Raw genomic sequence first — 27,025 nt, 5'->3', positions numbered from 1 at the left:
CAACAACAAAACGTCCTCTTTCTTGACCCCACTTCCTGCTCAGGAAGTTTCTACTTTCTGTCACATCAGAACAGCTTGAAAAGCTTACTTATACTTGCTCTTCCCACTTCTTGCCTCTCATTTCCCCTCAACCTACTTTAGTCGAGTGTTTGTTCCCAATCACTCCACTAAAATTGTTCCTGTCATGTTCACCAGTGACCTCCATGCTGCTCAACCCCGGGGTTTATTCTCAGCCTTCATATCACCTGACCTGTCAGCCACATTTGAGACAGTTCACTGCTCCCTTTTCCTTGAACACTTTCTTCACTTGGCTTCCAGGCCCCCACGCTCCTGATTTTCTTCCTACCTCAGTGGCTGCTCCTTCTCGTGTCTTTTGCTGCTTCTTCCCCATATCCCTGTCCTCTGAACAATGGAGCACTCCAAGGAAAGGTCCTCCAACATTTTTTCTTCTGAATCTACACTTAGTCCCTTGGCCATCTCATCTACTTTCATGGCTTCAAATGTCATCTGTAGGTGACATACTCCCAAATCTTTATCTCTAGCCCAGACCTTTCTCTAGAACTCTAGACTCATCCAACTATTTATTCTATGTCAGTGTCTCGTAGTAGGCATCTTGCGCTTAACTTTGATCTCCCCTTTCAAGTCCACTCTTGTCCCCCTTTCCCCCAGGCTAGTCTCACTAGGCTAGCCAGTGTAATTCTATTGAATAGGGCAGATCACACCATGCTTCTAGTTAAAATTCCCCAGTGACTTCTGGTCACTTTCAGAATAAAAGTCAAAGTCCTTACTGTGACTTGCCCAATTACCTCGTTGCCTTCTCTCCCTAGTGCTCACTCCGCTGTAGCCATTCTGGCCATCTAGCTGCTCCTGCTCATGTTTAAGGGTCTCCTCGTTTGCTCTTCTCTCTGTTTCCTGCAGATTGCTCATTCCCCAGATGTCTGCATGGATTGTTCCTCTGCTTTTTTTCAGGTCTTTGTTCAAACATTACCTTCTCATTTAGGCCTTCTTTGACCATCCTATTAAAATTACAGTGCTCCTTCCCACCCACCTTCCCTAATTTATCTTTAGGACACTCTGACTCCAGCCTTTTCTGTTTTATTTTACTATCTGGTTCTCTCACCCCAAGAATGCAAGTTCTATGAGGGATGGAATCTCTGTTACTTGATACATCCCTAGTGCCAAGGTCAGCACCTAGAGCCATTGTAGGTGCTCAATACATATTTGTTAAATGCATGATGATTTATCTTTCTACCTAACAACATGGCCTGCACATGATCTCCAGAAAACGAGTTTTCCAAAGATAGGGATCAGATTTGTGACTGAGGATCTGTTAGCTCTCTTTACAATGCTGAAGGGACTGCTGTAAGGCAGACTCCCGTATAGTTTTTGTTGTTGTTGTTGTTTTTACTTTGAGAGAGGGAGGGAGAGAGAGCAGGGGAGAGGGGCAGAGGCAAAGAGAGGAGAGAACCTTAAGCAGACTACATGCTCAGCTTGAGGTAGGGCTTGATCCCAAGATCCTGGAATCATGACCTGAATTGTCACAACCTGAGCCAAAATCAACCTGAGCCGGTCAACCGACTGAGCCTCTCATGTGCCCTGGCAGACTCCCATGTTTGTGTGGTGAACAGAGCATTCACTGTGAGTCCCTCACTATCCAGCCAAACCACTTACTCCCGCTCGTTTGGCTAAGCATGTGAAATTGAAATACCACAGAACGCTTTTACTATTTGTTCGTGGGAATTCTTTTTACTCAGTAAGTATCATGCAGCTTTGTTTTTCATGAAATGCCTTTTTAAAAATATGTTATTGTAAAGACGAAGCTGATAGATTACTGCAGCAAGAAAGCAGACTTCAAGATTGACATGTTATCATCTCTTGCATTTATTCTACTTTCCACTCATATTAAATAACTTTACATTTAAAATGAATAATTGCTGCCCACCACAAGACTACATCTTGCTTTCCTCAGAGGCTGTAGCAAAAAGTGAATTCTGGAAACACTGATGTGGACAGTGGCAACCTGCTCTCATGCTGAGAGTATGTTCTGCCTGCTTCTTGAGAAGCAGTGCCTAACTCAATAGGGCAAGACATAAGATTTGAATAAATCTGAGGAAATATTCGAGAACGCAAAATTTCATTTCCCAGTTCTGACACAGAAAAGGACAAACTTCTCGTAGTTATTCATCCCCCCCCCCATTTATTCCAATAAGAAATACAGAGAAATTTGTAAACTTTATTCGCAACGCAAAAGTTGAGATGAATAAAGCAGCTGGCAGCGGCACCTTGCCTCAGAGTCTGAGTTATAAAAATACTGGTGAGCACAATTCGCTGTATTTCATTTGGGGAATGATGAAGAGAGTCTTTTTTATAATTAAAAAACTTCACGCTTCAAAGTCATTTATCACAATACGGTCTGGAGTTCCGGAAATGTTCTGTCAGGGGTGATTTGGGTAGTTTTGGACTTGACATTTGATAGAAGTTGGGTAACCGAATATCGTAGTGGTATGTTTTCCCTGTATATACTCTGTCATTCAAGGCATAGAGTTTATCTGCAATGTCACTTCCAATTAAAACTGAAAACAGGCGGGAGATGTAACGATGCTGAGCGAAGAGCAAATATAATTTCTTTCTCCTCCAAGACACATATCGACAATCAGTCTCTGCTGTGAGGGTCACCTACGAAAACGTAAGGCCACAGAGAAGACGAAGATTAGGAAGCAAGACAAGTTCTGCCACTTCTTTTTTGCCCCAGTTTTAAATAAATTTCACTGGCTGATTTTTTAGGTTAAAAAAGTTCACTGACCCACAACATATGGTAAAAACAGAGAAAAACTACTATATATATTTATACTACATACATATGTACACATATATATATATGCACATATAATTTATAATGCAAACAATCACAATGTTGTGCCCGTTTCCAATTTAACTATTTTAAAACCTGCCTTTTACTAAAGTGAGAGCTACCTGATGTGAAAAACTAATAAAGTTGGCTAATGGTTAGAGAAGTATTTCCAAGTCAGCCCCCCAAACTGCAGACATTTAACTCTAATTGTTTCTGCAGTACAAAGCACAATGTGTTTACCTATTCTGCATATGTATATGATTTTATATTTGTATACACACATGTATGTTGCACGTATTAATCAATACACTATAATAGGTAGAATCCATTGAAATGATTACCTTTCAAAAGTACCAGACACAGTAGCAGAGTAGTGACAGTAAGGTTGCCACTTTTTTTCTCTTTTCTTTTTTGCTGGAGAATAACTGAAATCTATTAGCATTTAAAATTTTAAGCATCACTTACTTTGTAATAAGGGCAGACTTTTAAATTCTTGGTGTTTTTCTAAACCGTCAAAATGGCAGTGTTTACAGTCAAATCTCAATTAATCATATTTTAATCCCCATATATGCAGTTAAGCAGAAGAAAATTTAAGAATATCTATCATAGACTCCTTTCTGTCATACACAATGCCCATTCTTCTTTGTGTCACTGGACCTGTACAGGGACAGTCATCAGCAAGGGTCAAACAGAACCGGTAAGTCGTGTATCCTGCAAAGTACATTCCAGAGTTGGGTATAAATTATTGCTCTGTCACCTGCTGTTTTGTTTGTTTGCCTGTTTGTAAACAAACGTTGTTTGGGAGAGGCAGTGTTCACTGTGGGGCCCAGTTATCCCTTACCTGAAAAATGCCTTCCTCTGTGGGTCTCAGGGAGTCCCACTCGGGAGAATCCAGGAACTGGAAGGGGAAAATGTAATGCAGAAATTCGCCGTCAACGGTCACTCGGATCCTACCCAAACACAAAGAACATCACTTATGAGAGAAGGAGAAAGCAAGCACATGATTGGGGGCAAGTGCAGAGTGCAGTATTTCAAATCTCTCATAACCTTTTTGGCTTTTATAATTTCGTAGGATGAATCTTAAACTCATGCATGCTAGTAAGTGACAAAATCTGTAAGATTCATGGACTGATATTCCTCACACAGTTAGGATTCTGGAATATTGGTGAAATTCATCAGAAACTATGTCACGGTGTACCTTGATGACATGGGCCCATCTGTGTGCATACGTTATACTTCCAGAAAAAGTTTCAATGCGCTCAGTCAGATTTTAAATTTAGTAGAACACTGAAGAACATAAAGGAGTACTACTGTAAATGCCTCTGTAAACTAAATGTTTACACTTCTTAAAGACATGAATCATCACATTATTGTTTCCTCCCCCAAACTTTGTTTTCAAAATTTACATACAAATATAAATATAATATATATGTGTATATATATATATATGTATGTATATATATACGTATATATATACATACATATATATATATACACATACATATATATGGTGTACCCCCTGCTTGTAAAAAGTGGACAATTCTAGAATTCTCCGAAAAACATCAATCATTATAAACCTTAAATGTTCTGTATTACCTAAAAGAGCACCCTATCAGAGACTATTTAAAGTACTTTGCATGCCAACATAAGTATTCTGTTCATTCAAGCTGGCATCATCCTCTTCCTGACCCTCTGTGATTACCTTGGAAACAAACAGCACATGCAGACAAACCCATTTGTTCATCTTATTTCTAAGAAGAAATATTAAGGCTCTAGATTATATCCTTCTTCAAGTAAATAACAGCATGCACTCTAAATGCCTACGTATGTGTCATGGGGTTCCTCGTACCTCCCAGTGCCACATATTATCCTCTGTTGAGATGGAAAAGTGCAGCAGAAAGAAACACCAGCTAGTAACTAACAGAGGAAATAACTGAGATAGAGCAAGCAGCAAGAGTACAAACCTTCCCGAAACAAGAAGGGAGAGCTTATCAATGGAGGTTTTCCCCTGCATGGCGTAACAGTGTTCCTTTTCCAAAGTAACCACTTCAGAGCTCAGAGCAATTGTTCTGAAGACAGGCAAAGAGGTCCCCAGAGGCTGGAAAAGGGAGCTGTACAATAGCTGGAATTCGCGAGAAAAAGTTATGCTGCGAACTTGATAGGCAATGTGGACAAACTGCATGAAGCAGATGACGAACAGCACAAAATTCCAGGAAAATATGTCGGCTGCACAGACGTCGACCCAAGCCCAGACGGCAGAGCAGAGAAAACCCAAACCCAGCAAACTGAAGACGTAAAGGAGCCCAAAGAATCCACTGCCACCCATGAAACCTACTACAAATAAAATACTGGCGAGATGATAAATGGCTCCTTCGGCCTCTTCCTTCCAGGTGCTGCAGACTGGGTGCTCATCTATTAGGTTCTTCCATAAGCTTGAATTTCTTTCCATGGCGGTACTACTGTCTGGTTCACTTTTCCATTGACGTCGAATGATATCGAAGCAAGTAATTAAGTCCTTCACTTTTCCATCATCAGAGTTTCGCAAAGTCTTTAGAAAACCCGCGAAAGCCTGGGCAATGGAGTTGTAGTGATTAAGGGTTTTGTGTGTATGGATCTTGAGAAACTAAAAATCCCATGCTAGCTTCTTTAAGTTCATTTGGGCTCCTGATTTAGATCTAGTCCACAAATGTTTTGTGGTTTCCTGGACAAGAAAAAAGGAAGGATCTAATTACACAAAAATCGAGAGGTATATTTAATGAATCACCAGCATTCAAACTGACATCCTATTTTCTGTGAAGTTGGAATATTTTAAGCATGAATGCTGTCAAATGTTAAGTTTCTAGGATATAAAAATTATATATTTAGGGTTATGCTTAATAATAATAATAATAACAAATTATTTACAGAATTTTAGTATTTGTTAGAATTAGCTACCCACATATTTTCCTAGGAAACTAGGTGCTATAATCAACTAGTCTTCATAATAATAGCTCGGTGTACCTCAGAATCACTTATGACAGTGACTAAAAATACAGATTCTAGGCTGTTTCCAGGCATATTGAGTCAGAATCTCTGAGGGTGAGGCCTATGTGTTGGTATTTTGACAATACCCCCCACATGATTTTGATGTATCAACCCATGGCATTTCATGGCCCACCCTTTGAGGGATAACTGTTTGACAATGTTATTTTCTCTTTACAAATGAAGAATTCAAGGCTCAGAGAGATCAAGTAATTTATCCCAGGTCGCACAGTGGTTGGGGTAGAGCAGAACTTCAGCACATAAGCCTGTATGCTGGATCCAAACATATGGCCTCTCATGAAAGATATTTTAAGTTAGGCACTGTAAGGAGCCCTGATAAAACAATAAACATAAGAAACACATGATTAGGTGTTGGATTTTAAGAGCATAATAGTAGACTATGAATATGTTTAATGAGTTAGATAAAAAATATTTGAGAAATGTACATTCAGTTCTACTTTACTGTGTTAGAGCCTGTCTCAGGTCAAAGGTTGCGTCCATGTAACTAAATAAATATTAAAATTCCTGCTAGTTACACATTTATTTACCAGATGGTCAAAAAATGTTACCGACTTGTTCCTCTGCGCATATATTCTCTACCCTTTGAGCCATATGGTAAGAATGCTAATGTGTGATCTGAGTCAGGAGGGATTTAACCAGGATGATAGAGCTGTAGGATGTGCATCATTTACCACCAGGTTTCTTAACAATAAATAGTTTCGGTGTGAAGCATTCATTAGATTGAATTTTTAAGTCATAATAACATTCAGAAGCCTTGAACTTGAGTGCTATATTTAGTGTTTTTATTTTGGGGCTAGATTATCTCCAGAACACCTGTTAATGAAGTATCAGATAGCACAGATCTTGTCTCATAGGAAAAAACAAAACAAAACACATAGACGTGAAAATGACTTAGCTGAAGTAAAAAAGGGAACAGTAAGTATGATCACCAACAGGACTGCAGATAGAAATAAAGGAGCCGCTGTTGTTGGTTTTTCATCTTGGACAGTGATTCTTTTCTCAGCAAATAACGACTTTAAGAACACTGCCAGGTGAATCATTATAAAAAGAAAAACCAACAAAACAACAAACCTATAACTTACACTGTTATTTTTACTTAAGCTACTTTCCAAGGCACTTTAAACATCCCGTGGCCCCTAATTACTGCCTCCCCCTGGCACTCTGTGAGATGATGAGGTTCGGGGCAGACCAGCACCCTGAACATGTTTAATTTCTCCTCTTTAAACACAACACAAAATTATATATACTACTGGATATTCACAACAAAGAAAACAAATTTTTAAACACAATGAGCAGTGAGAACGGCAAAATACCAGACTGCAAATGTCAGCCTCCCTGCTGTTTTACTTTTAAAATGAGGGTATTTTAAATTAATCAGTTCCTCAGGATACCAAACGTAGCCACTAAAGCCAATGTGAAAAAGCACTGCTGGCAGGGCTCTGAACTTCGGTTTGAACTTCCTTAAAAATTTATAATCCTCAACAAAAATGTTAAAATGATGCTAATAGAAAAAGGCCATGCAAAACCCTTGTGGCAATTCCGAAAGGAGCTTATGGGAATCTTGTGCCCTGAAGACCCTGATTTGGGGGATAGATTGGGCCACCTGCATTCCAGGACCGTGACCCATTATGATCACAAGCACCGCGCTTCCGGCCCTTTCCAGTGGCTCCTGTTTCCGAAAGCTGCCACCAAACCATCCTCCTATCCTTGACACTGTATCGCTCAACTCAGAGTGCTGACTTGCCCTGATTAAATTACTCCACACCCAGCCTTTCTGCACATGGTGTTTTTATTCAGTCACCAAAACAGATGTATTTTATTAGAAGAGAAAGAACTGACAGGGGCAGGTGACGGGCATGAGTGTTCCTCTGACATGTGCCAACAGTACTATAGGAACGCCGAACATGATTCATCAACCAGCTGCCTGCTTGAAAGGCCTGGAGGCCTTAAGTCATGTTTTTGGGTAAATAAATGCCGAAATGCCAGAGGGGCAAGATGGATGTCTCAGGCAAAAAAAGCCCATCTTCCCTGCAAAAGAAGCTAGCGCACAGACATACAAAATGATGGAGGCAACATTAAGTGCAAATAAACACAGTAATTCCAACCTGCCACTTTTCTGCTCTTTAAATCGTATGGCCCTGAGTTATAAAGGAACAAGGAAATTTAAAGGAAGGTACAAGGGTGCTACCTGAAATGTGACATAAGCTTGGTGCCAAATGATTAAGACTAGCTCAGAAATTGCACGTATCTGTTCAGAACTCGTACATTTATTATCTCATTGCATCACTTGTTGCCACGAGAGAAGCAGAATCTAAATCATCATGCCCTGCTTACAAATGGAAAAAGCAGGCCACAGGATTGTCTGAGTAACTGGCTTCAGGCAAAAGAGGCAGTAAGTCACAGCAGCAAGGGAGAAGACCCTCTCCACTCAGCTCCCTGCGCTCTCCACCAGGAAGTGCAGCCTTTTAAGGCTGTGAACCTGACATGAATGTGTTGGGAGACAGTGGGCTATTCCGTCAGGACGGGTTTGCCAGGAAAATAATAATTCTAACAGTGAATATTTAAGATCTTCCATATCCACTCGCACTGCTCAATCCATAATGTTTAGGGTAGAGCAAGGGAAATAGACATAGAAAGCCGCTCATGAAACAATTTGCTCTATTATTCAACATTGACTGACCGCCTCTCCTAGACTCTGAAATTCTTAAGGGGCAAAGACAAATGGTTTTGTATTTCTGATTCCTGGCATGCAATGAATGTTGATTGAATATGCTGGTTTCAAGGTGCAAGGACTCTGCCTTCTCCGTTCCTACTCTCTATCCAATTTAATGAATGTTGTAACATCTTCTGCCACCCAGGGGAAAAGAAGCAGGGAATATTTCAACATCCAAGACAGTTCAGTACAGAATCACTAAGGAATTGGGACACTACTTATTTAAATGTCTGGCACAGCTCCAGATTCATAGGGGAATCCTTTCGTCTTCCTACAAATTGAGTTCCTTTAGAGCAGCTGAATACTTAATCTGATTAAAAACAACAACTCTCATAGCTAGTGGTATTGAGTTAGTGTTGGTTGCTAGGCAACTCAGAAGATAAAAATTCCATCAATATTCTACCAATTAATTGGAAGAGGTCCTAACTTTGGCATGTGTTTCATATGCAAAATCATAATTTACTTAAAGCTGGTTTTCTCTACTTCTCCTCAAGGAGGTACATTTACTCAGGACTTATGTGCCAGACATACTTAAAAACTATCTCATTTAATCTTCACAACAAGCCCATGAGAAAGGTATTATATCTCAATCTTACAGATGAGGAAATTAAGACTTAGAGAAGGTAAGTAAATTGTTCAAGGTCACACTGCTAATATTGGTACTAAAATTCCACCCAGTTCTGCCTGATTCTGAAGCTCACAGTCTAAACCACATTTATTATTCTGCTTCCACAGCACCAGGATTTAGAAAACATAGGCATTAGTTTCCTCCTTGCCACCTAGGTGAACCCAGGCATGTTTATTCATTAGTAAAACAGGTAATATCACCTATTCTGTCTACTCTGACGGGTGCTAGAAGATTCAAATGAGAAAAATCTATATTAAAACTTCGTGGCAAATTTTAAAATAATATAGACATGGAATCATTGTACTTGTTGCTTATATTTTACAGAGCTGAGCCATTCGCAGAATATAGTTTTTAAAAACTTTCTTTCACCCAGAGGATTACAATTGAAGACAGACATACAAATGTTACTTTTGGCTGCTACCCAACTTTACATTTTAAATTCTAAATTTACTCATTCCTGCAGGGGCGATCTCTTATTCTTCTCTGTGTCCTGACCTCCTACTGCTGGTAGATGTAGTCCCATAACCAGCCCACCCTTGAGTCTTCACTCTCCCATGGCCAAGAAGCCAGTCTCTGGAAGCCAACAATAATCTTCTACCTATGATTAGTGTTTCGGGCTTCCCAGCAGGTATCCTCAAACCACTTACATCAGAATCACCTGGGTGGCCTGGTAGACTATCCCTTCCCTGGCCCCATGCCAGAATCACTGAGCTGGGAAGGACCCGGAAATACACCTTTCTAATAAGCTCCCAGTTGATTATTATGCACACTAAAGTTTATTCTACATTCTACCTTTATTCTACATTGTTCCTGAATGATTTCTGAATCATTCTTGCTTGTTTGCAGGACTTCAGCTTTGTTCATTCCTGGCTGTCCTTCTATGATGATTACTCTGTGTGTTTTTGATCCCTCACTGTCTGCCCAGGGTGGTAGTCCTGGTGTTAGGGCACCATTCTGTGTCTAGTGTGTTCAGTTAGCATTATTACTTAAAAGAAAGGTTCTAGTCTTAGCTATGCCCCTAAATAGCTGTGTGACTATAATCTTTCTAGACCTGTTTCCTCATTGGTAAAATGAAAGAGTTGGACAAAATAATGTGAGGTCCCTTTTAGCTCTAAAATAACATGACTCTAGATGATAAGGAATGGGAGACTTTTTCTAGCATGAGTTAAAATACAGAGCTGAGTGGTAGAACTGAATTAAGACTGTAGATCTTAACACCAGGGTTGTGAGAGGGGCCCCACTCTCAAATTGCTTACTTAATTACTTACAGCCTGTGCTGGGGCCCAGGCACTGGCATTTTCTGATGTACAACCAGGGTGAAGAACTATCAAGGGGGTTGAGTGAGAGACACCAGAACATTCTGTGGAGCAAAGGATCTAATTTTAATTCGCTGTAAAGGCACATTTTCTCCTTCTGTGTTCTCATTTGCATGCTTTGCTCAGGTGAGGAGGCATTTTCCTTCCTCAGCACTCATCATTCCAAGAGGGCTCCAGGCTGGTGGATATTCTGCAGTAGCCTTTCCTTAACAGGGTGGCCTGAAGTGCACCTTCTAGCTCTGAATGTTTATGGCCTTTATTACCTGTCAGCATGGTTTCCATCACATGTTATATTGACCATGATATGTATTTCCTTTTTAAAGCATCATAATTTGTTTATTCTTTTAGTCAGGGTACATATTCAAGTAATTTTCTAAAAGAAGTGAACATAGTATTTTATTTTATTTATTTAAGTTTATTTATTTTGAGAGAGAGTGTGTGCACACTAACACGGGCAGGAGAGGGGCAGAGGAAGAGGGAGAGAGAATCCTAAGCAGGCTGTGCGCTGACAAGGCACAGCTCGAACTCGCAAACTGAGACAACGTGACCTAAGCTGAAATCAAGAGTTGGACGGACACTTAACTGGCTACCCAGACACCCCAAACATTTTAAAATATCAGCTTTAATGTTTGGTTATTTTATGTGTGTGTGTGTGTATGTATGTATGTGTATATACATATATATAGAAATATAGATGGAATTTCCCTCTGTCTAGAACACAGCGAGTCCTCAATAAATGTTCATGGACTGATAAGGACAAAAAATGCTTGGGTATAAAAGCCGTGTTCGGAATACAGTTTTGGAACAAACAGGAAGCCCAGGTGAGATCTAACCAATACCTGAATCAATGATTTATTTGTTAGACTAGAAAGAACTAGAAAACTTCCTCATATTATACTATGAGGAAGAAGTGACAGGAAGAAGTGTTTCTATTGAGATAGAGGAACAAAGAAGGGCTGAAGACCCTTTGGAATTGTAAGAGATCCCAAAGTTCAGAAAGAGATTAGAGGAAAGGGGAACACGGTTTTATCCTCAAGTAACCTAATACTCTTGGTCTAGCAACATAGTTCACAGCAGAAGATAAGGGGGAAGATGGAGGGATCTTTAGCAGTTACTATTACGCAGAACAATACTTAAGAAATACTGGGGTTGGCAAGATTATCTAGAAAGTGAGTGCAGAGAGAATTGAGAGTTGAAATTAAATGCCCATGATCAGAGGGCTTAGAACTCTAGAGGTGTGCTGTCCAATACAGTAGCTGTTAGCCACATGTGGCTGGTCTGAATTGAAATGTGTCATACACATGGATTTCAAAGACTTAGAGCAAAGATAAAGAATATGTCACTAATAACTTTGATCTTGATTATATGCTGAAATGATAATGTTTTAGAAATGGTCGGTTAAATAAAACATCAAAGTTAATTTCGCCCTTGTCTTATTTTTCAATGTTGCTACTAGAAAATTTAATATTGTGGGATGCCTGTGTGGCTCAGTTGGTTAAGCATCCCACTATTGATTTTGGCTCATTTCACGATCTCATGGTTTGTGGGTATGAGACCCGCACTGGACTCTGTGCTGACAGCGTGGAGCCTGCTTGGGATTCTCTCTCTCCCTCTCTCTCTCTGCCCCTCTCCTGCTTGTGTGTATGCATTCTCTATCCCCATCTCTCAAAATAAATAAACACACAAACAAACAAATAAATAAATAATAAATTTTTTTTAAAAAGAAAATTTTAAATTACATATGTGGTTCACATTATATTTCTCTTGGACAGTGCTGGTCTAGAGCCTCTCACGTAACAGAGAAAGGAAATGAAAAAGATTTGGCATGACACCGTGCAAACAGTGCATATGTATAATGTATAATATAAGTGCATAAATATGGAAGAATTATCTAAGATTAAGAACAGAGTTGATATAAATGTAAATGATATTGGCTACAATATTCATATGCTACAGTCATCAGATGTTATCCATGGCATAGATATCACCATCTGGTTTCTGCCTACATAGGTGGCCAACCCCACTATAGCTCTTGGCCTCTTTATCCTACCAAGGAAGTCGCTACTTTTCCCTCTTGCCAAGCAATTATATCACAGTTTTATTTTTCACTGGAAATCTCAGACAGATAATCTCCTAAATTTCATAGTGGAGACTGAATTGTGGCCTTCTGGATTTCATAGGGTCCATACCAGCCTTTGCTTTCATATAACATATGAGTTTCTTCATGCACCATTAGGCTCGTTAGGCTAGAGTATGCCTTTGACCTTCCATACCAATGAGAGGTTGGCTTCTCTTGAGACTTGAGAAAATTAGAAAACATGCCTACAGTCTATGCTGGACTTCTCTGCTTCTCACGTCTTATCTAAAGTCCATTGATTAACTCCATCTGCGTCTGATTTCTCACTTTATCACATAGGCAGAATTGTAAGATGGCGCTCAAGATTCCTATCTCATTGGTGCACACATGCTATAATCCTTTATTCTTGAGTGTGGCAGAACCTATGAATGAGATGGGACAGATGCTTTCTTGATTAGATAACATGATACAGTAAATGATGCTGGAATAGTCACCTGTGATTATATTAAGTTACATAAGACTGTAGAACTGGAGAGGGACTGAAAATTAGAGATACATGTTCCTACTGGCCTGGAAGAAAGCAAACACCATGTTGTGAACGGCTTATGGGAGCAACAAGACAAGGGATGGTTGGCAGGCTCTGTAAGCTGAAAGAAGTCCCCAACTAACAGTTACCAAGAAAATGGGTATGTCAGTCTTACAACTGCAAGGGGCTTAATTCTGCCAACCATCTGAAAAGCTTGGAAGAGGACCCCAGACTCTAAAGGGGAGTGCAGTGTGCCTGAAACCGGGGTTGTAGGCTTTCAGTGCCCTGAGCAGAGGATCCAGTTCAGCCATGCCTGGACTCCTGATCCACAAAACCTGTGTGATATTGAGCGCCCAGGGTAGCTCAGCTGGTTAAGCATCCAACTTTGGCTCAGGTCATGATCTTGCAGTTTGTGGGTTCGAGCCCTGCATCAGGCTCTGTGCTGACAGCTCAGAGCCTGGAGCCTACTTCGGATTCTGTCTCCCTCTCTCTCTGCCCCTCTCCCACTCGCACTGTCTCTCTCTCTCTCTCTCTCAAAAATAACATTAAAAAAATTAAAAAACAATAAAATAAAATCTAAAAAAAAACCAACCCAAACTGTGTGATAATGGATTTGTGGTGTTTTCAGCCGCTAGTTTGTGGTACTTTGTTACAAAACAGTAGAAAACAAAAAAACACACACACAATTATGAGTACTCACTATGCACAAGGCTTTTCATTAATCTAATAATCTACATTTTATGATGGAGTTGGAATACAGATCAACGGAGCAGAAGACACTCAATCCTGGCTAGATTTAAGTCTGGACAATCAGATAAGAACAGTAATACTTTTAAAGAATAGGGTGTGGAAAACAAGACACTGAGAGATGCCCTGGGAATTACATTTATTCACTGTGGTTCCCAGGACTATATTCTAGGTTCTCCCTTCATGGAATCAGATAGCCCCAACACTATAAAGCCTCTGGTCACAAGGGCAATTTCCAGAATCATTATGTCATTCGTTCACAACCTCTAGAATTCCTGGAATACCACGTTTCCTTGGGTGACTTCCAGCTTCGTCAGTTCTTGGTCAACTTGAGCCATACATATGGACTTGATGTCTACAGACAGGGCGAATACTTGAGGTCTCAGACATATCTGGAGAGTCACACTCAAAAGACAGACTACACTCAGAGAGCTCTGTAATTCTTCTAATTGTGTGACTCCGCCAAGTTCAGAGGAGTTGAGCAATGGGAAATTAATGCAGTATCTAGTTGCCATCTTCTTTAACCTCATTTACTACTATTACTACTACTATCACCAGCATCTAACAGTTAACTGAACACTTACTATGTGCCAGACACATTTCTAAGAATTTTAAAATATTATGAATATTATAATTTAAAATATTAAAATATTACGAATATTATGAATCCCCACGACTTTTTGAAGTGTACAGTTTTATTGTTCCCATTTTACTGATGAGAAAACTGAGGTACAGGGAAGTTAAGTAAGTTGCCTAAGGATACACAAGTGATGCAGCCCAGATTCACTCCCAGGCAGACAGATGCAAATAATGCAACCTTTCGCCCTTTTAGCCACTGTGACACACTGCTTCATGTACAGTTTGTAGTCTAAGTATCTGGACTTACTGGAACAAATCAAACATTCTTGGTTTCTCCTTTCTGTTCTAGATTCAATGAACTTACATATCTTCTTAAGAAATTACAATTTTTGAGCAACACAGATGGATGGGAAGGTGGGTCCTATGTCGAATCACTGTGTCCTATAACTGTTGATTTGAAGAAACAACAGTAAACTGATTCTTCTCACGTATGTCATTTGGTCGCTTGTAATAAACAATCCCCGGGGCTCCTGGGTGGCTCCGTCAGTTAAGCATCCGACTCTTGATATCAGCTCAGGTCATGATTTCTTGGTTTGTGAGATCAAGCCCTGCACCGAGATCCGTGCTGACAGGACAGAGCCTGCTTGGGATTCTCTCTCCCCTCTCTCTCTGCCCCTCCCCCCACTCTCACACACACGCTCTGTTTCTCAAAATAAACATTAAAACAACAACAACAACAACAATCTCCATGCTCTGCTTCAAGCTCTTCTGACTTCTCCACAGGCTAGAAATGGCACGAGCAGGCCATCCCTTTCTGAGCAGCTGCTACCAAGTCATGCAGAAGTTCACCGGAGATTCCTGATGAAAACACAAGACAAGCCGGACCCATGGATCCATGAAACAGTCTCCCCTTGATATGAATCAAAGGTAGACACTTCCCCTTCCCTTTCTTCCAAGTGACTTATATGCAACAAACGAACTCACTTTTCTTATGTTTATTTAGTTCAGGTCCTCATGTTTCTTCCTGGCAAACATGCCTATCAAGTTCATGTGACCCAGCTAAATGGCTATGGTCATTTTTTTCTGGCTAAATAAGCAGGTGGACCACACACCAGGGTCAGTGATGTTTGAAACCAAACCACCCACTACTAGTGCGAAAAGGAGCACGTGTGCAGGGTATGGTGATTTCCTTTCAAGGTGTTTACATGGAGACAGGAGCTTTCTCTTTGACTGTGGGAGACTGTTCCCTGTTTGGTCCTGAATCCACATGCTCCTCAATCTTTCCATTTCTTCTCTTTCTTTCAGCCTTCTTATTGGCTTTATAATACTTGAAGTTATTCCAACCATAGAGGTTTCTCTTTTTGCGGCACTGCCTGTGGATAAGCAATGTGGATTATTCCCTTATTTCTGCTGCTCAGGAAATACACAAATTCTCTTGATTCTTTCAGAATGTTTGATTATTTCAAGTTTCTCTTCAATATTGAAGCTTTCCTTTTGCATGCACTATTTGACATTATGAATCAAGAGGCTTAGACATTCTTGGTATGCTAAAGGAGTGTGGTTTTTTTTGTTTTTTTGTTTTAATTTTTTTCAACGTTTATTCATTTTTGAGAGATAGAGACAGAGTGCGAGTGCGGGAGGGGCAGAGAGAGAGGGAGACACAGAATCCAAAGCAGGCTCCAGGCTCTGAACGGTCAGCACAGGGCCCGACGCGGGGCTCAAACCCACAAACTGTGAGATCATGACCTGAGCCGAAGTCAGATGCTTAACCAACTGAGCCACCCAGGCGCCCCAAGGAATGTGTTTTTATACAGAAAAGTTCACAGGTGCAAAGGAATAGCAAAACACAGGATAATGTGTGGTGAACCAAGGTAGCTGGTAGATGTTTCAGGTATATGTGTATTTGTGTTTTGTGTACTCCTACCTAGCTTAGGTCAACTGGCTATAGCTTAATGCATCCACCTGGTATTCTGGCTGAGTAAATGATGCATGAGCAAGCACAAAATGTGTGCTATGCTCACATTGTTCCCTGTGATTTCAACTGCACTGGCATTGATGCTTATTTTCAAAACAAACATAACATAATTGTGTCATCAACTTTCAAATGGCCAGGAAAATATTAGGAATATGCAATAATTCAATAAATCCCTGCCCTCCTGGAGCTTGGATTTTAGTGAAATTCAAATGTTGCTACAATTTAAGCCTACTCTAAATTATGAGATCTATCTTAAATAGCTAAAAATATCTTTGATATGCAAATAAACTTAGGCTACTTAAAACTCATTTAAAGTCAGTTGTTGCATACTAAATTTTTAAATAAATACTGTACTACATTTTAGGAGACCATCTAAAGTCCTAAAAATCAAATGCAAACAAGCTTGTTTTTTAGAATATCCACCAAAGATTGAAAACAAACAAATAGGCAAACAAACCCTAGAACATTGTTATGTGTCCCTGGAGTAGCACGTAACATATTAATTACATATGTATTAATTAATACATGATCGATATCCTTCTATTTGTATAAATGAAAATAAAGACATAGAACCATCTTAATGTCAAAGATGATGATTTCTGGATGGTGGGATACTACTTTACTTTTCTCTTTGTATATATCTGGATTGTCTTCATTCTTTATAACAATTTCATAAAACAATAAGGTGATTTTGTATTAATTTGAAAATTTTTAAATACAAAAAGCCCGAATAATTAAAACCCAGGAACCCAACAACCAGAAGTAAAAAACATCACTGTCTTTTAACAAATCTTTTTTATAATAAAAAAAATTTTACAGGGGCGCCTGGATGGCGCAGTCGGTTAAGCGTCCGACTTCAGCCAGGTCACGATCTCGCAGTCCGTGAGTTCGAGCCCCGCGTCAGGCTCTGGGCTGATGGCTCGGAGCCTGGAGCCTGTTTCCGATTCTGTGTCTCCCTCTCTCTCTGCCCCTCCCCCGTTCATGGTCTGTCTCTCTCTGTCCCAAAAATAAATAAAAAACGTTGAAAAAAAAAAATTAAAAAAAAAAAAAATTTTACAAAAAACTGAAGATCACCATGACTATTCTCAGGTACCATTCTCTACCCACTCACTCCTTATATATAATTGTGTTTACCCTTCCAGTCCATACAAAATAATTTTAAAATTGCAATTTAAAATGAAATGCAAGATTAGAAATGTATTTTATGTGTTTTTTTCCAGATCCATACTTAAATTTTTTTTCTTTAAAAAAAATTTTTTTTTTTTTTTTTACTGTTTATTTTTTATTTTTGAGACAGAGACAGAGCATGAACAGGGGAGGGGCAGAGAGAGAGAGGAGACACAGAATCCGAAACGGGCTCCAGGCTCTGAGCTGTCAGAACAGAGCCCGACGTGGGGCTCGAACCCACGAACTGTGAGATCATGACCTGAGCCGAAGTCGGACACTTAACCACCCAGGTGCCCCAAATTTTTTTTCTGATGAATAATTTTAAACATATATAAAAACAGAGAAAATACTATATAATAAATCTCAATACACCCATTACTCAGATTCAACAATTATCAAGATTTTGCTACACAGAGTTTTTGAAATTAAAAGCAAAAACTGTAACTACTGTTTCATACTATAGTTTGCTCAGTCCATAAACACAACACCTACTAAGGGAGACAGGGAAAATGACGATTAATTGTGCTCATACTATGTGCCAGGCACTAGGTCTTCCATTTACTGACCCTTTAAGGAGTCACAAAAACTGTGCAACTTTAGTAGTTTTATCAGCATTGCTGGGAGTGAAAAATGAGGCTCAGAGCAATGAAGATTTTTGCATAGGCTCAACCAGTTGATTGTCTTTCTAGAACCCATTTCATAGTGTGTATAACAGTCACCAGAGATTATGATTCTGTTGAAGAACACAAAATGAGAATATCTCACTTTGGGTCTGTGTGAATCAATCCCTGTATTCTTTGGGTTGGAGGAGGATCCAGCATTGATGCAGGGGGTTTAAGTCAGCAACTTTTGGTTTTTTATTTAATTTTTAAAAATACCTGTTAAAACTTTTACTTTAAGACATTTTCCTATAACCACTTAGATAAAAGAGAGAAACATTTCCCCTTTTCCTTTAAAAAGTCAAATTAATGATTCAATATACTCTTGTAAACTCTTACTCTCTATAGCTCATAATCACTGTTGACCAACAACCACAATTGGGAAAAACAATTTCAACTGCAGTTTGCAGGCTTGCAGATCTATCATGGAGATTTCCAAAGCAGTTTTGAAACTTCTTGCCTGCCATGTTGCTTATGTGTTGTTACACTCATACATCACAGCAAACACTTCATAACCATCCCAACCATTCTTGAGCTTGACTATTTTAAGATAAGCAGATGTGAATGCTCCAGTGGGTCAATGCTATTAGTCAGTCTTGCCTTACTTAAGAAGCATAAGAGTTTGGTTTTCCATGACACATTTTTATTTAATGGCATAGAATGTCACCATTTAGAAGCACAGGATGCACAATGATTCAGCTATTTTGAGACACTGTGGAGACTGCAGAAACCAAGTATCCAGTGCCTCCCAGTATGTGTATAAAATTTTAGGATAGAAAACTGTCTTACTCTAGATTGCGATTTGTATTTGTATCCTAAACTCTCCAGTTTTGAGGGAAGGAAGCCTTAAAGATCATCTGGGATCAGCCAGACCTCTTCATTTTGCACATGTGGAAAGAGAGCCAATTTCTGTTTTATTTATGTCTTCTTTCATGTGGTCCTTGTTTGGTTTTCTTTTGCCACAAAGAACAATGCCAAGTTACTGTAGTGTACTGGCACACAAGGGACATGAGCATGCACCAGTCCCTGGTAACAGAAAAGAAAACAGCCACCACCAAACCTTAATATAAGCAGAGACCAAGAATTTTTCAAGGCTGCCATAAGATGCAATTGCTCTGTCCAAGCTTACAAATTCAAAATACCTAACTACAAGAGTTAGAATAAAAAGTCCGGAAAGGAGACTTCCCATTCTTGCCGCTGACTAAATAAATCAAATTATGTTCAAAAGTGGGCTTCTAATTCTACTTTTCCATTTATTATTCACATGTAGAACTTTTTCAGTTTTTGCAAATGTCTTCTGGCTAAAACCAAAAAATTTTTTTTTTTTTTTTTTTTTTTTTTTTGCCATAGTCCCATTACTGTGCCTTTAATCTTTTTCTAAAATACAGACCCTCAAAATGTATTATACCTCTGTAAACGACCTTGGTGGTGGGGTAATTTAGTGGTTTTGTCCCCCCCCCCCCTTTTTTTTTTTTTTGCAAGGAGAATCCCCAAATAGAGAAAACAGGTCAGCGTGACCTTTGATGAGGCAGCTTTCCAGTGTTCCCAATTCAGTGTGAAAACACTGACCCTAGTCGGGCCCTTTGCAGACGAGGGACAGGAACTCTCTACCGCTGCACGACTTCCCCAAGGTGAAGCCTAAGACGGTCAGGGATCCCCTTGGACCAGCTTTTCTCCCTCGGAAATGCGGTCTCTTTCCTTGGGCTCCAAGGTGCCTGGGGCAAGAGTGGGACCAAAAGAAGATCCGGGGGAGAGACTCGCCCCCAGGGCAGACGACAGGAGTTCCCAGGGGCCGGCGCGCGCGGAGCCCGCAGCAGCGGACCCTCAGCCGGCGGAGCTGCGAGCGGCGCCGCCCGAACTCCCGGGCTCGAATTGGCTTGAGCGGGGCCGAGCGCGGAGGGGCGGCGCGGAACACAGCGCGGCGAAGCAAAAGCGCTCCCGGGGGTCGGCGGCCACACAGCCCACACCCCGGGGCGGGGCCGGGGTGGAAGCCGCGCCAGCAAACTTGCAGCGAAGCGCGAAAGGTGCGATGGTGCGGACAGCTCCCGGGAGGCGGCAGCCGACGCGCCCCGTGGCTCCACTCCTTACCTTTCCTTCCCCGGCCCTGCGCCGAGCTCCGGCCTTGCGCCCTCAGAAGTTTCCCAGCCGAGCACGCTGGGCCCGGCTGGCCGGCGCCGAAGCCCCGAGCGCCCGGCTGGCGCGCTCCTCGCCGCCCACCCGGCCGCCGCCGCCCGCCCCGCGCCGGGACGCACAGTGACCGCAGCCCATTCCGGTGCGGCGCGGCGGCGCGGGCGGGGGCCGGGCACGGGCGCGCGCCCCGGGGCGCAGGGGGAGGGCGGGGGCGGCGGCGGCCGGCGCGCTGGGGCCGGGGCGCCCGAGCTTCCCGGGAGCAGGCGGCGCGGCCACCAGCTTGTAGGACTGCCGATAGACCGGGCGGCAGCTGCGGACCAAAGTTTGCAAAGACGGGTTTCCCCAAGTGGACACTGATCACGGTTAGAAAATAAGCCTAGCATTCGCTGTTCTACTAGGCAGAGAGCGTTGGAATTGATGACTGGGATGAAAAGCAACTCTTTGTGTGCCCTCTCCTTCCCGCACGCCCCACCCCCACACCACAAACAAGAGATAAATGACCACAGTGGGGATGGAAATTTGGAGTGTATAGGACAAAGAAAGGTTAATTTCTTTTTTTAGAATTAAGTTTGTTTTGGGGCGCCTGGGTTAAGCTTCGGACTTGGGCTCAGGTCATGATCTCACGCACTCAGGTGATGATCTCACGGGTTTGTGGGTTCGTGCCCTGCATCAGGCTCTGTGCTGACAGCTCAGAGCCTGGAGCCTGCTTCAGATTCTGTGTCTCCCTCTCTCTCTCTGCGCCCTCCCTGCTGTGAGCTCTCTCTGTCTCTCTCAAAAGTAAATAACATCAAAAAAAATTTTTTTTAAATAAAAAATAAAATTAAGTTTATTTTGAGAGAGAGATTGCAAGTTGAGGAGGGCCAGAGAGAGAGGGTGAGCCACAATCCTGAGAAGGCTCTGTGCTATCACATGTCAGGGCAGAGCCCAACCCTCATCTGACTGAGCCACCCAGGAGCTAGGGAAGGTTAGCTTCTTGATTCAAATCAGTGGGCTTCTCAAAAAAAGCAAATGGGTGAAAAGCATAGACAACCATAGAAGGAGCAATTTAAAAATACAAATGATTTTAAAAAAAGTTCAAATCAGTATTAAACCAAATGCATACAATTTAAGGCAAAGCTCAAATGTATTTTTCCTCCTATGAAATTAGTGAAGTTTTGTTTTGTGTCGTGATCAAACCATAGGGTGGTCCGTGAGGGGCCAGCCAAACACATAACTTACATAGGGATTTCTGGTCCCTTCCTTCGGCACCCTCACTTGCCCTTCGTATAACCACGATGGGGACAGTCATTCCAGAAACAAACATTTGCTGAATAATCAATGTCTCTTTCTGTCCCCAGAATAACTGCAAAAGTAGTTAATATAAACTGTAAAATTAACCTCCTTTAACTGTGCTGAAACTGAGGGTAAAAAAAAAAAAAAAGCCATATTCCTACGCACTATACATAGTTAGAAAGCAGTCCACTGCTATGTCTTTGCTCTTACCTTCATTCTAGAGATTTACTCAGAAATGTTGAAATAGTTGGAACTGGATCTAGTCCAAGATTTCAAATATGTTTATGTATTTGAAATATGGCCAGGGAAGTGAGAAGGTCACAAGTTTACCAGATGTACTCTGGGCTTAGACTTCACTTCTTATTTAGTGTTGCACATCACATTTTTTTAAGGATTATGTTCAATTTAAAAACTCAGAAGCAGCAAGGATGTGCTTGTATGACAGATGCTACGGTGGCCCCATGATTCCCGTACCTAATGGTTTCACACCTTTGTGGGATCCCCTCCTTTTGAGTGCAGTTGGGACCTGTGACTCACTTATAAACAATAAGTATAGCACAGGTGATGGATGTCACTCCTGTGACTCATTTACGTTACAAAAGACTCTCAGTAGAGACTGCCATCTCTGGCTTGATGGAATAAGTGGCCTTGTTGGGGAAGTCCATGTAGCAGGAACTGTAAGTGGCCTTTGGGAGCTAAAAGCAGCCTCCAGCCAATAGCCAGCAAGAAGTCAGGGCCTTCAGTTCTACAAACACAAAGAAATGAATTCTGTCAACCATCTAAGTAACCTTGTAAATAGAATCTTCCCCAGTCAAGCCTCCAGATGTGAGCCCAGACCAGAGGATACCTTAACTGTGGCTTTGTGAAACCCTAAGCAGAGGATCCAGTTAAGTCGTGCCTGGACTCCTGACCCACTAAAATTGTGAGTTAATAAATGTGTGCTATTTTAAGCCATTCAGTTTGTGGTAACTAGTACAGCTTATATGTGTTGTTTAGATATTCAGCATGTTAGTACACATGGTATTGTGCCTTCCTTGGAAAATTTTGTGTTAAATATTGCTGCTCTTTTGCATCCTGATTTTTATCTTTATTATTCCTTCACATACATATCCCTGCCTGGATCTTCATTGCAGAGTCTCTCTGAAACAAAAACTCCAATGAAATGATACCCTATAGATCAAGCACAGGTCTAGGGCTCCCTAGGATTTCCAGCTGCATTTTTTTTTTTATTTTAAAAATTTTAATTTAACGTTTATTTATTTTTGAGAAACAGAGAGAGACAGAGAACGAGCAGTGGAGAAACAGAGAGACAGGGAGACACAGAATCTGAAGCAGGCTCCAGGCCCTGAGCTGTCAGCACAGAGCCCGACGTGGTGCTTGAACCCACAAACCATGAGATCATGACCTGAGCTGAAGTCAGTTGCTTAACCGACTGAGCCACCTAGGTGCCCCTTTCCAGCTGCATTTCTGCTTCAGAGATTATGTGTCCACAATCTATAGGTTTCATCCCTTCAGGTCCTTTGGGATATTCTCTTGGCTAAGCCTCTGAGGCTGGACAGAACCACAGTCAACTGAGCTCATGCAACTCAGAGTTGCAACAGCAATGTGAGGAATACTGTGATAAAGAAATTAGGAGCAGATTAAGTACTGAACCAGGATTCATTTAATCCACTTACTCTGGGAAAGCTTTAATATGAGGTTTCCAGAGTCTTCCTCTTTCCTCCTTGACCTCAAATTGTTCCTCTTCTAAACCTCAGTCCCTGAGATTTGTGCATTTGCTTGTGAATTGCCCCTGCGTCCAGATGTGAATCCAGCCTGGCTTGTTCACCAGCCCTGCTTCTTCCTTCCTCCTTCCCTCCCTCCTTCCTTCATTCCTTTCATCTTTCCTGCCTTCTTTCTTCCATGATTCTTCCATTTTTTTAATCCCCATATAATTGTGCATAGTTCTCTTTCTCTATATCCTCTATATCCCTTATTTGCTTTTTATTTTATGAATCTTTCATTATACAAGTAATACATTAATAGAATGTCATATACTAATGTATATTGTGTGGCATCAAACTACATTTGTCATCTCTCTTTCTCAGACAAAGTAATTGGAGCTTGTTTTTCCTTTCCTAAATAATCATTCTTTAAAACTACTGCATGATTTTATCATATTATTAGTACATCACAATGTATCTATCCCCTTAACAATGTTTACCTTGTTGCTATTATAAGCAAATGTGTGCATGATTCCTTGGTCATATGAGTGATGATCTGCCCAAGGTAGATACCAGAAGTGGAATTCTGAGTACGATCATTTTATGTTTTAATTTCTTGTATTGAGGTATAATTGACATATAACATGATGCTACTTTCAGATGTACAGCACAATGATTTGATATTTGTTTATTTTGTGAAATGATCATCACAATAACTATAGTTAACATCATCACCATACACAGTTACAGAATGTTTTCTTAGGATGAGAACTTTTAAGCTTTACGGTCTTAACTTTCAAATATGCAAAAAGTGTTATTAACTGCAGTCACATGCTATAAATTACTATGTCCATTCTAATTTTATTAACTACTGACAAATTATCCTCCAGTGTGGCCCCGGCAGCTTACACTCCTACCAACTATGTCGGAGAGAGCTCCTTTGTCCATTTTCTTTTCTGCACAGCCCCGCTGACACTTGATATTACCCGACTTAAAGATTTTTGCTCTGGCTCTCCTATTTCTTTTCTCCTCTCTATTTTCATCCTTTTCTTCCTCCTCCTTCTTTTCTTTCTTTCCCTCTCTCATTTTCCCCGGCTCTTGTTCTCTCTCTCTCTTTTGCTCTTTTGTTTCCTCTTTCTTTTTAAAAATTTTATAAATTTAATTTGTAATCTCATTTATTACTTAATGAAGATCATGAAAAGATGTGTCCGCAAATGTTCATTTACAAAGTCATTGTCAAAGGCTGCAGCATATTCTGTTTCACTGTGCCACCATACTCTGTTTTAGTTGGAGTAAAGTACGCATTACATAAAATTAACCATTTTAAAGTGTACAATTCAGTGGCACTTAGCACACTTAACAATAGTATACAACCACCACCTCTATCACATTCCTAAATATCTTCATCATCCCCAAAGAAATGGGTATGGGGACCCGATACCCACAGAGCAGTCACTCCCCATTTCTCCCTTCTCCCAGCCCCTGGCGACTACTAATCTGCTTTCTGCCTCTAGGGATTTACCTATTCTTGATAATTCCTACAAATGGAGTCCACAATATGTGACATCATATGCGTGCTTCTTTCACTTTGCATAATGCTTTTGGGGTTCATCCATGCTGTAGAGTGTATCAGTACTCCATCCTCTTTACGGCTGAATAATGTTCCACTGAACAGATATACCCCCATTTGTTTATCCACTTACCAGCTGATGAATATTTAGGTTATTTTCACCTTTTGACCCTGGAGAATAGTGTTCCTATGAACATTTGTGTATAAGATTTTGTTTGTGAATATCTGTTTGTAATCCTTTTGGATTTATACCTAGGGTAGGAATTGCTAGATCATACGGCAATTTTTTTTGTCTGACTTTTTGAGGAATTGTCAAACTGTTTTCTAGAGCACTTGAACAATTTTACATTTCCACCAGCAAAGTCTGAACATTCTTATATCTCCACATCCTTGACAACACTGGTTATTTCCTGTTTTTCGTTTTTGTTTTTTCTTTTAAATTATCCTAGCAGGTAGGAAGTAGTGTCTTCTCTTGAAATGTATTCCCCAGTGACTAATGATTTTGAACATCTTTTCATGTGTTTTTGGCCACTTGCACACCTTCTTTGGAGAAATGTCTATTCACGTCCTTTGTTTATTTTTAAATGGGTTGTTTGTCTTTTTGTTGTTGGGTTGTAAGAGTTGTTTCTATATTGCAGATAATGGATGACCCCTATCAGATATATAATTTTCAAATAATTTTTCCCATTTCGTGGAATCTTTCCACTGTCTAAATGTTTGTGTCTATTGTGAGGCAGGGGTCCAGTTTCATTTTTTAAAAGTTTCTTTATTTGTTTTGAGAGAGAGAGGGCATGAGCAGGGGAGTGACAGAGAGAATTCCAAGCAGGCTCCATGCTGTCAGTGCAGAACCATGAGATCGTGACCTGAGCCCAAGTGGGACGTGTAACTGACTGAGCCACCCAGGCGCCCCCTAGCTCAAAGCACTTCTTCTTTTTTTTTTATTATTATTATTTTTTTAACGTTTATTTATTTTTGAGACAGAGAGAGACACAGCATGAACGGGGGAGGGGTAGAGAGAGAGGGAGACACAGAGTCGGAAGCAAGCTCCAGGCTCTGAACCATCAGCCCAGAGCCCGACGCGGGGCTCGAACTCGTGGACTGCGAGATCGTGACCCGAGCTGAAGTCGGACGCTTAACCAACTGAGCCACCCAGGCGCCCCTCAAAGCACTTCTTAAAGATGTCTAGACTTCACCTTCTTACTCTTCCAGTGCTCTTCTTATAGAAAGTCCTCGAGGCTTCTCTTCTGTGTGCACATGTCCGAGTCAAGTCTGTCAGAGCTGCTTCCAGAGCTGAAAGTAGCAATGTTTTTAAGTGGGTAGGAGCCCACGAGGCCCTAGGGCAGCACGAGCTGGGCTGGGGATTTGGTCAGGAGAATAGGAAACATTTTGAGGTGCAGTCCTGCAGAGTGAGCCATCGTGAGTAGATCTCCATCAGCACCCAGAAGAAACCTCAATCCTTTCTGTTTCTGTCTGAAACAAGTGCTGTGTGGTGTGTATAGCCTGTTCTTTAGTTTGTTTTTGGCTTTTTTCCCCCTTGTTTTTCCAAAGCTTTGTGAGTCATCTCTGTTTGAACATGCTGCTGGAGTCAGTTCTTTGAGAGATTTGAACACTCCAGCTTTTAGGCGAAGGTCACATCTTGTCGAAGAAGTCTGAACATTTTTCCACCCAGAAGCCCTTAGTCTCTGTGTTTCGTAGTGGGAATACCTGCTTGGAGGAGATTGGGATCTTTGAGGCATTCAAGATTCTTACAAGTTTACTGAACACTGATACCTGGAGAGGCTCTGGTTAGTTTAGAATTTCCACCTTGAGATATTTCCTGAGACATGAACAGTGAACTTCTGCATGTCCCAGTGAGGCCCAGGCAATTTTCAAAGTTTTACTCCTCATTTCAGGATATATCCTTATGCCTCATTAAGAATATGCCATCATTATCATTATGTAAGTTTTTTCCTGAAGAAGACCTAAAATCAAGAAATTAAGGATATAAATGAACAACAGTTACTTTTTAAACGGTAAGTGAAACTTATTGCTGTAAAGGTTACAGTTTGAGCTAGACTGTCATTATGGAGC

At 40.9% G+C, this 27,025-nt stretch overlaps 1 protein-coding gene and 1 long non-coding RNA gene across 3 annotated transcripts in view; one reads left to right on the top strand and one right to left on the bottom strand.

Annotated features, from left to right (window-relative positions):
- Positions 1-27,025, top strand: part of LOC109263476 (uncharacterized) — a 128,509-nt gene that overhangs the window by 15,137 nt on the left and 86,347 nt on the right. The window contains exon 4 of one of the 2 annotated variants that reach the window (XR_002078226.2): positions 15,263-15,406. The exons of the other annotated variant lie outside the window; for it this stretch is intronic. This is a non-coding gene — a long non-coding RNA (uncharacterized LOC109263476). The remainder of the gene's footprint in view (positions 1-15,262; positions 15,407-27,025) is intronic. 2 annotated transcript variants of the gene reach the window in all.
- POPDC3 (popeye domain containing 3) lies at positions 1,858-20,784 on the bottom strand. The gene is made up of 4 exons (XM_019442986.2): positions 20,369-20,784; positions 4,816-5,552; positions 3,693-3,801; positions 1,858-2,676 (listed from the first exon to the last, which is right to left on the bottom strand). Exons 2-4 carry the CDS (start codon positions 5,298-5,300, stop codon positions 2,395-2,397), a joined length of 876 nt encoding a protein of 291 aa, XP_019298531.2. The 5' UTR covers positions 5,301-5,552; positions 20,369-20,784; the 3' UTR covers positions 1,858-2,394.

The sequence above is a fragment of the Panthera pardus genome, unplaced genomic scaffold (assembly GCF_024362965.1).
Source record: "Panthera pardus isolate Hobbes unplaced genomic scaffold, ASM2436296v1 HiC_scaffold_17, whole genome shotgun sequence".
Taxonomy (NCBI): domain Eukaryota; kingdom Metazoa; phylum Chordata; class Mammalia; order Carnivora; family Felidae; genus Panthera; species Panthera pardus.
This window is presented reverse-complemented; position numbering and strand designations above follow the sequence as displayed.

Excerpts from the sequence above, each read along its gene's own strand:
- POPDC3 (XM_019442986.2), bottom strand. The coding sequence starts at position 5,300 with ATGGAAAGAAATTCAAGCTTATGGAAGAACCTAATAGATGAGCACCCA. Across the intron at positions 3,802-4,815 it reads TCCCTTCTTGTTTCGGGAAG|GATCCGAGTGACCGTTGACG; the intron begins GTTTGTACTCTT and ends GTGTTTGGGTAG. Across the intron at positions 2,677-3,692 it reads CAGAGGAAGGCATTTTTCAG|GTGACCCTCACAGCAGAGAC; the intron begins GTAAGGGATAAC and ends ACGTTTTCGTAG.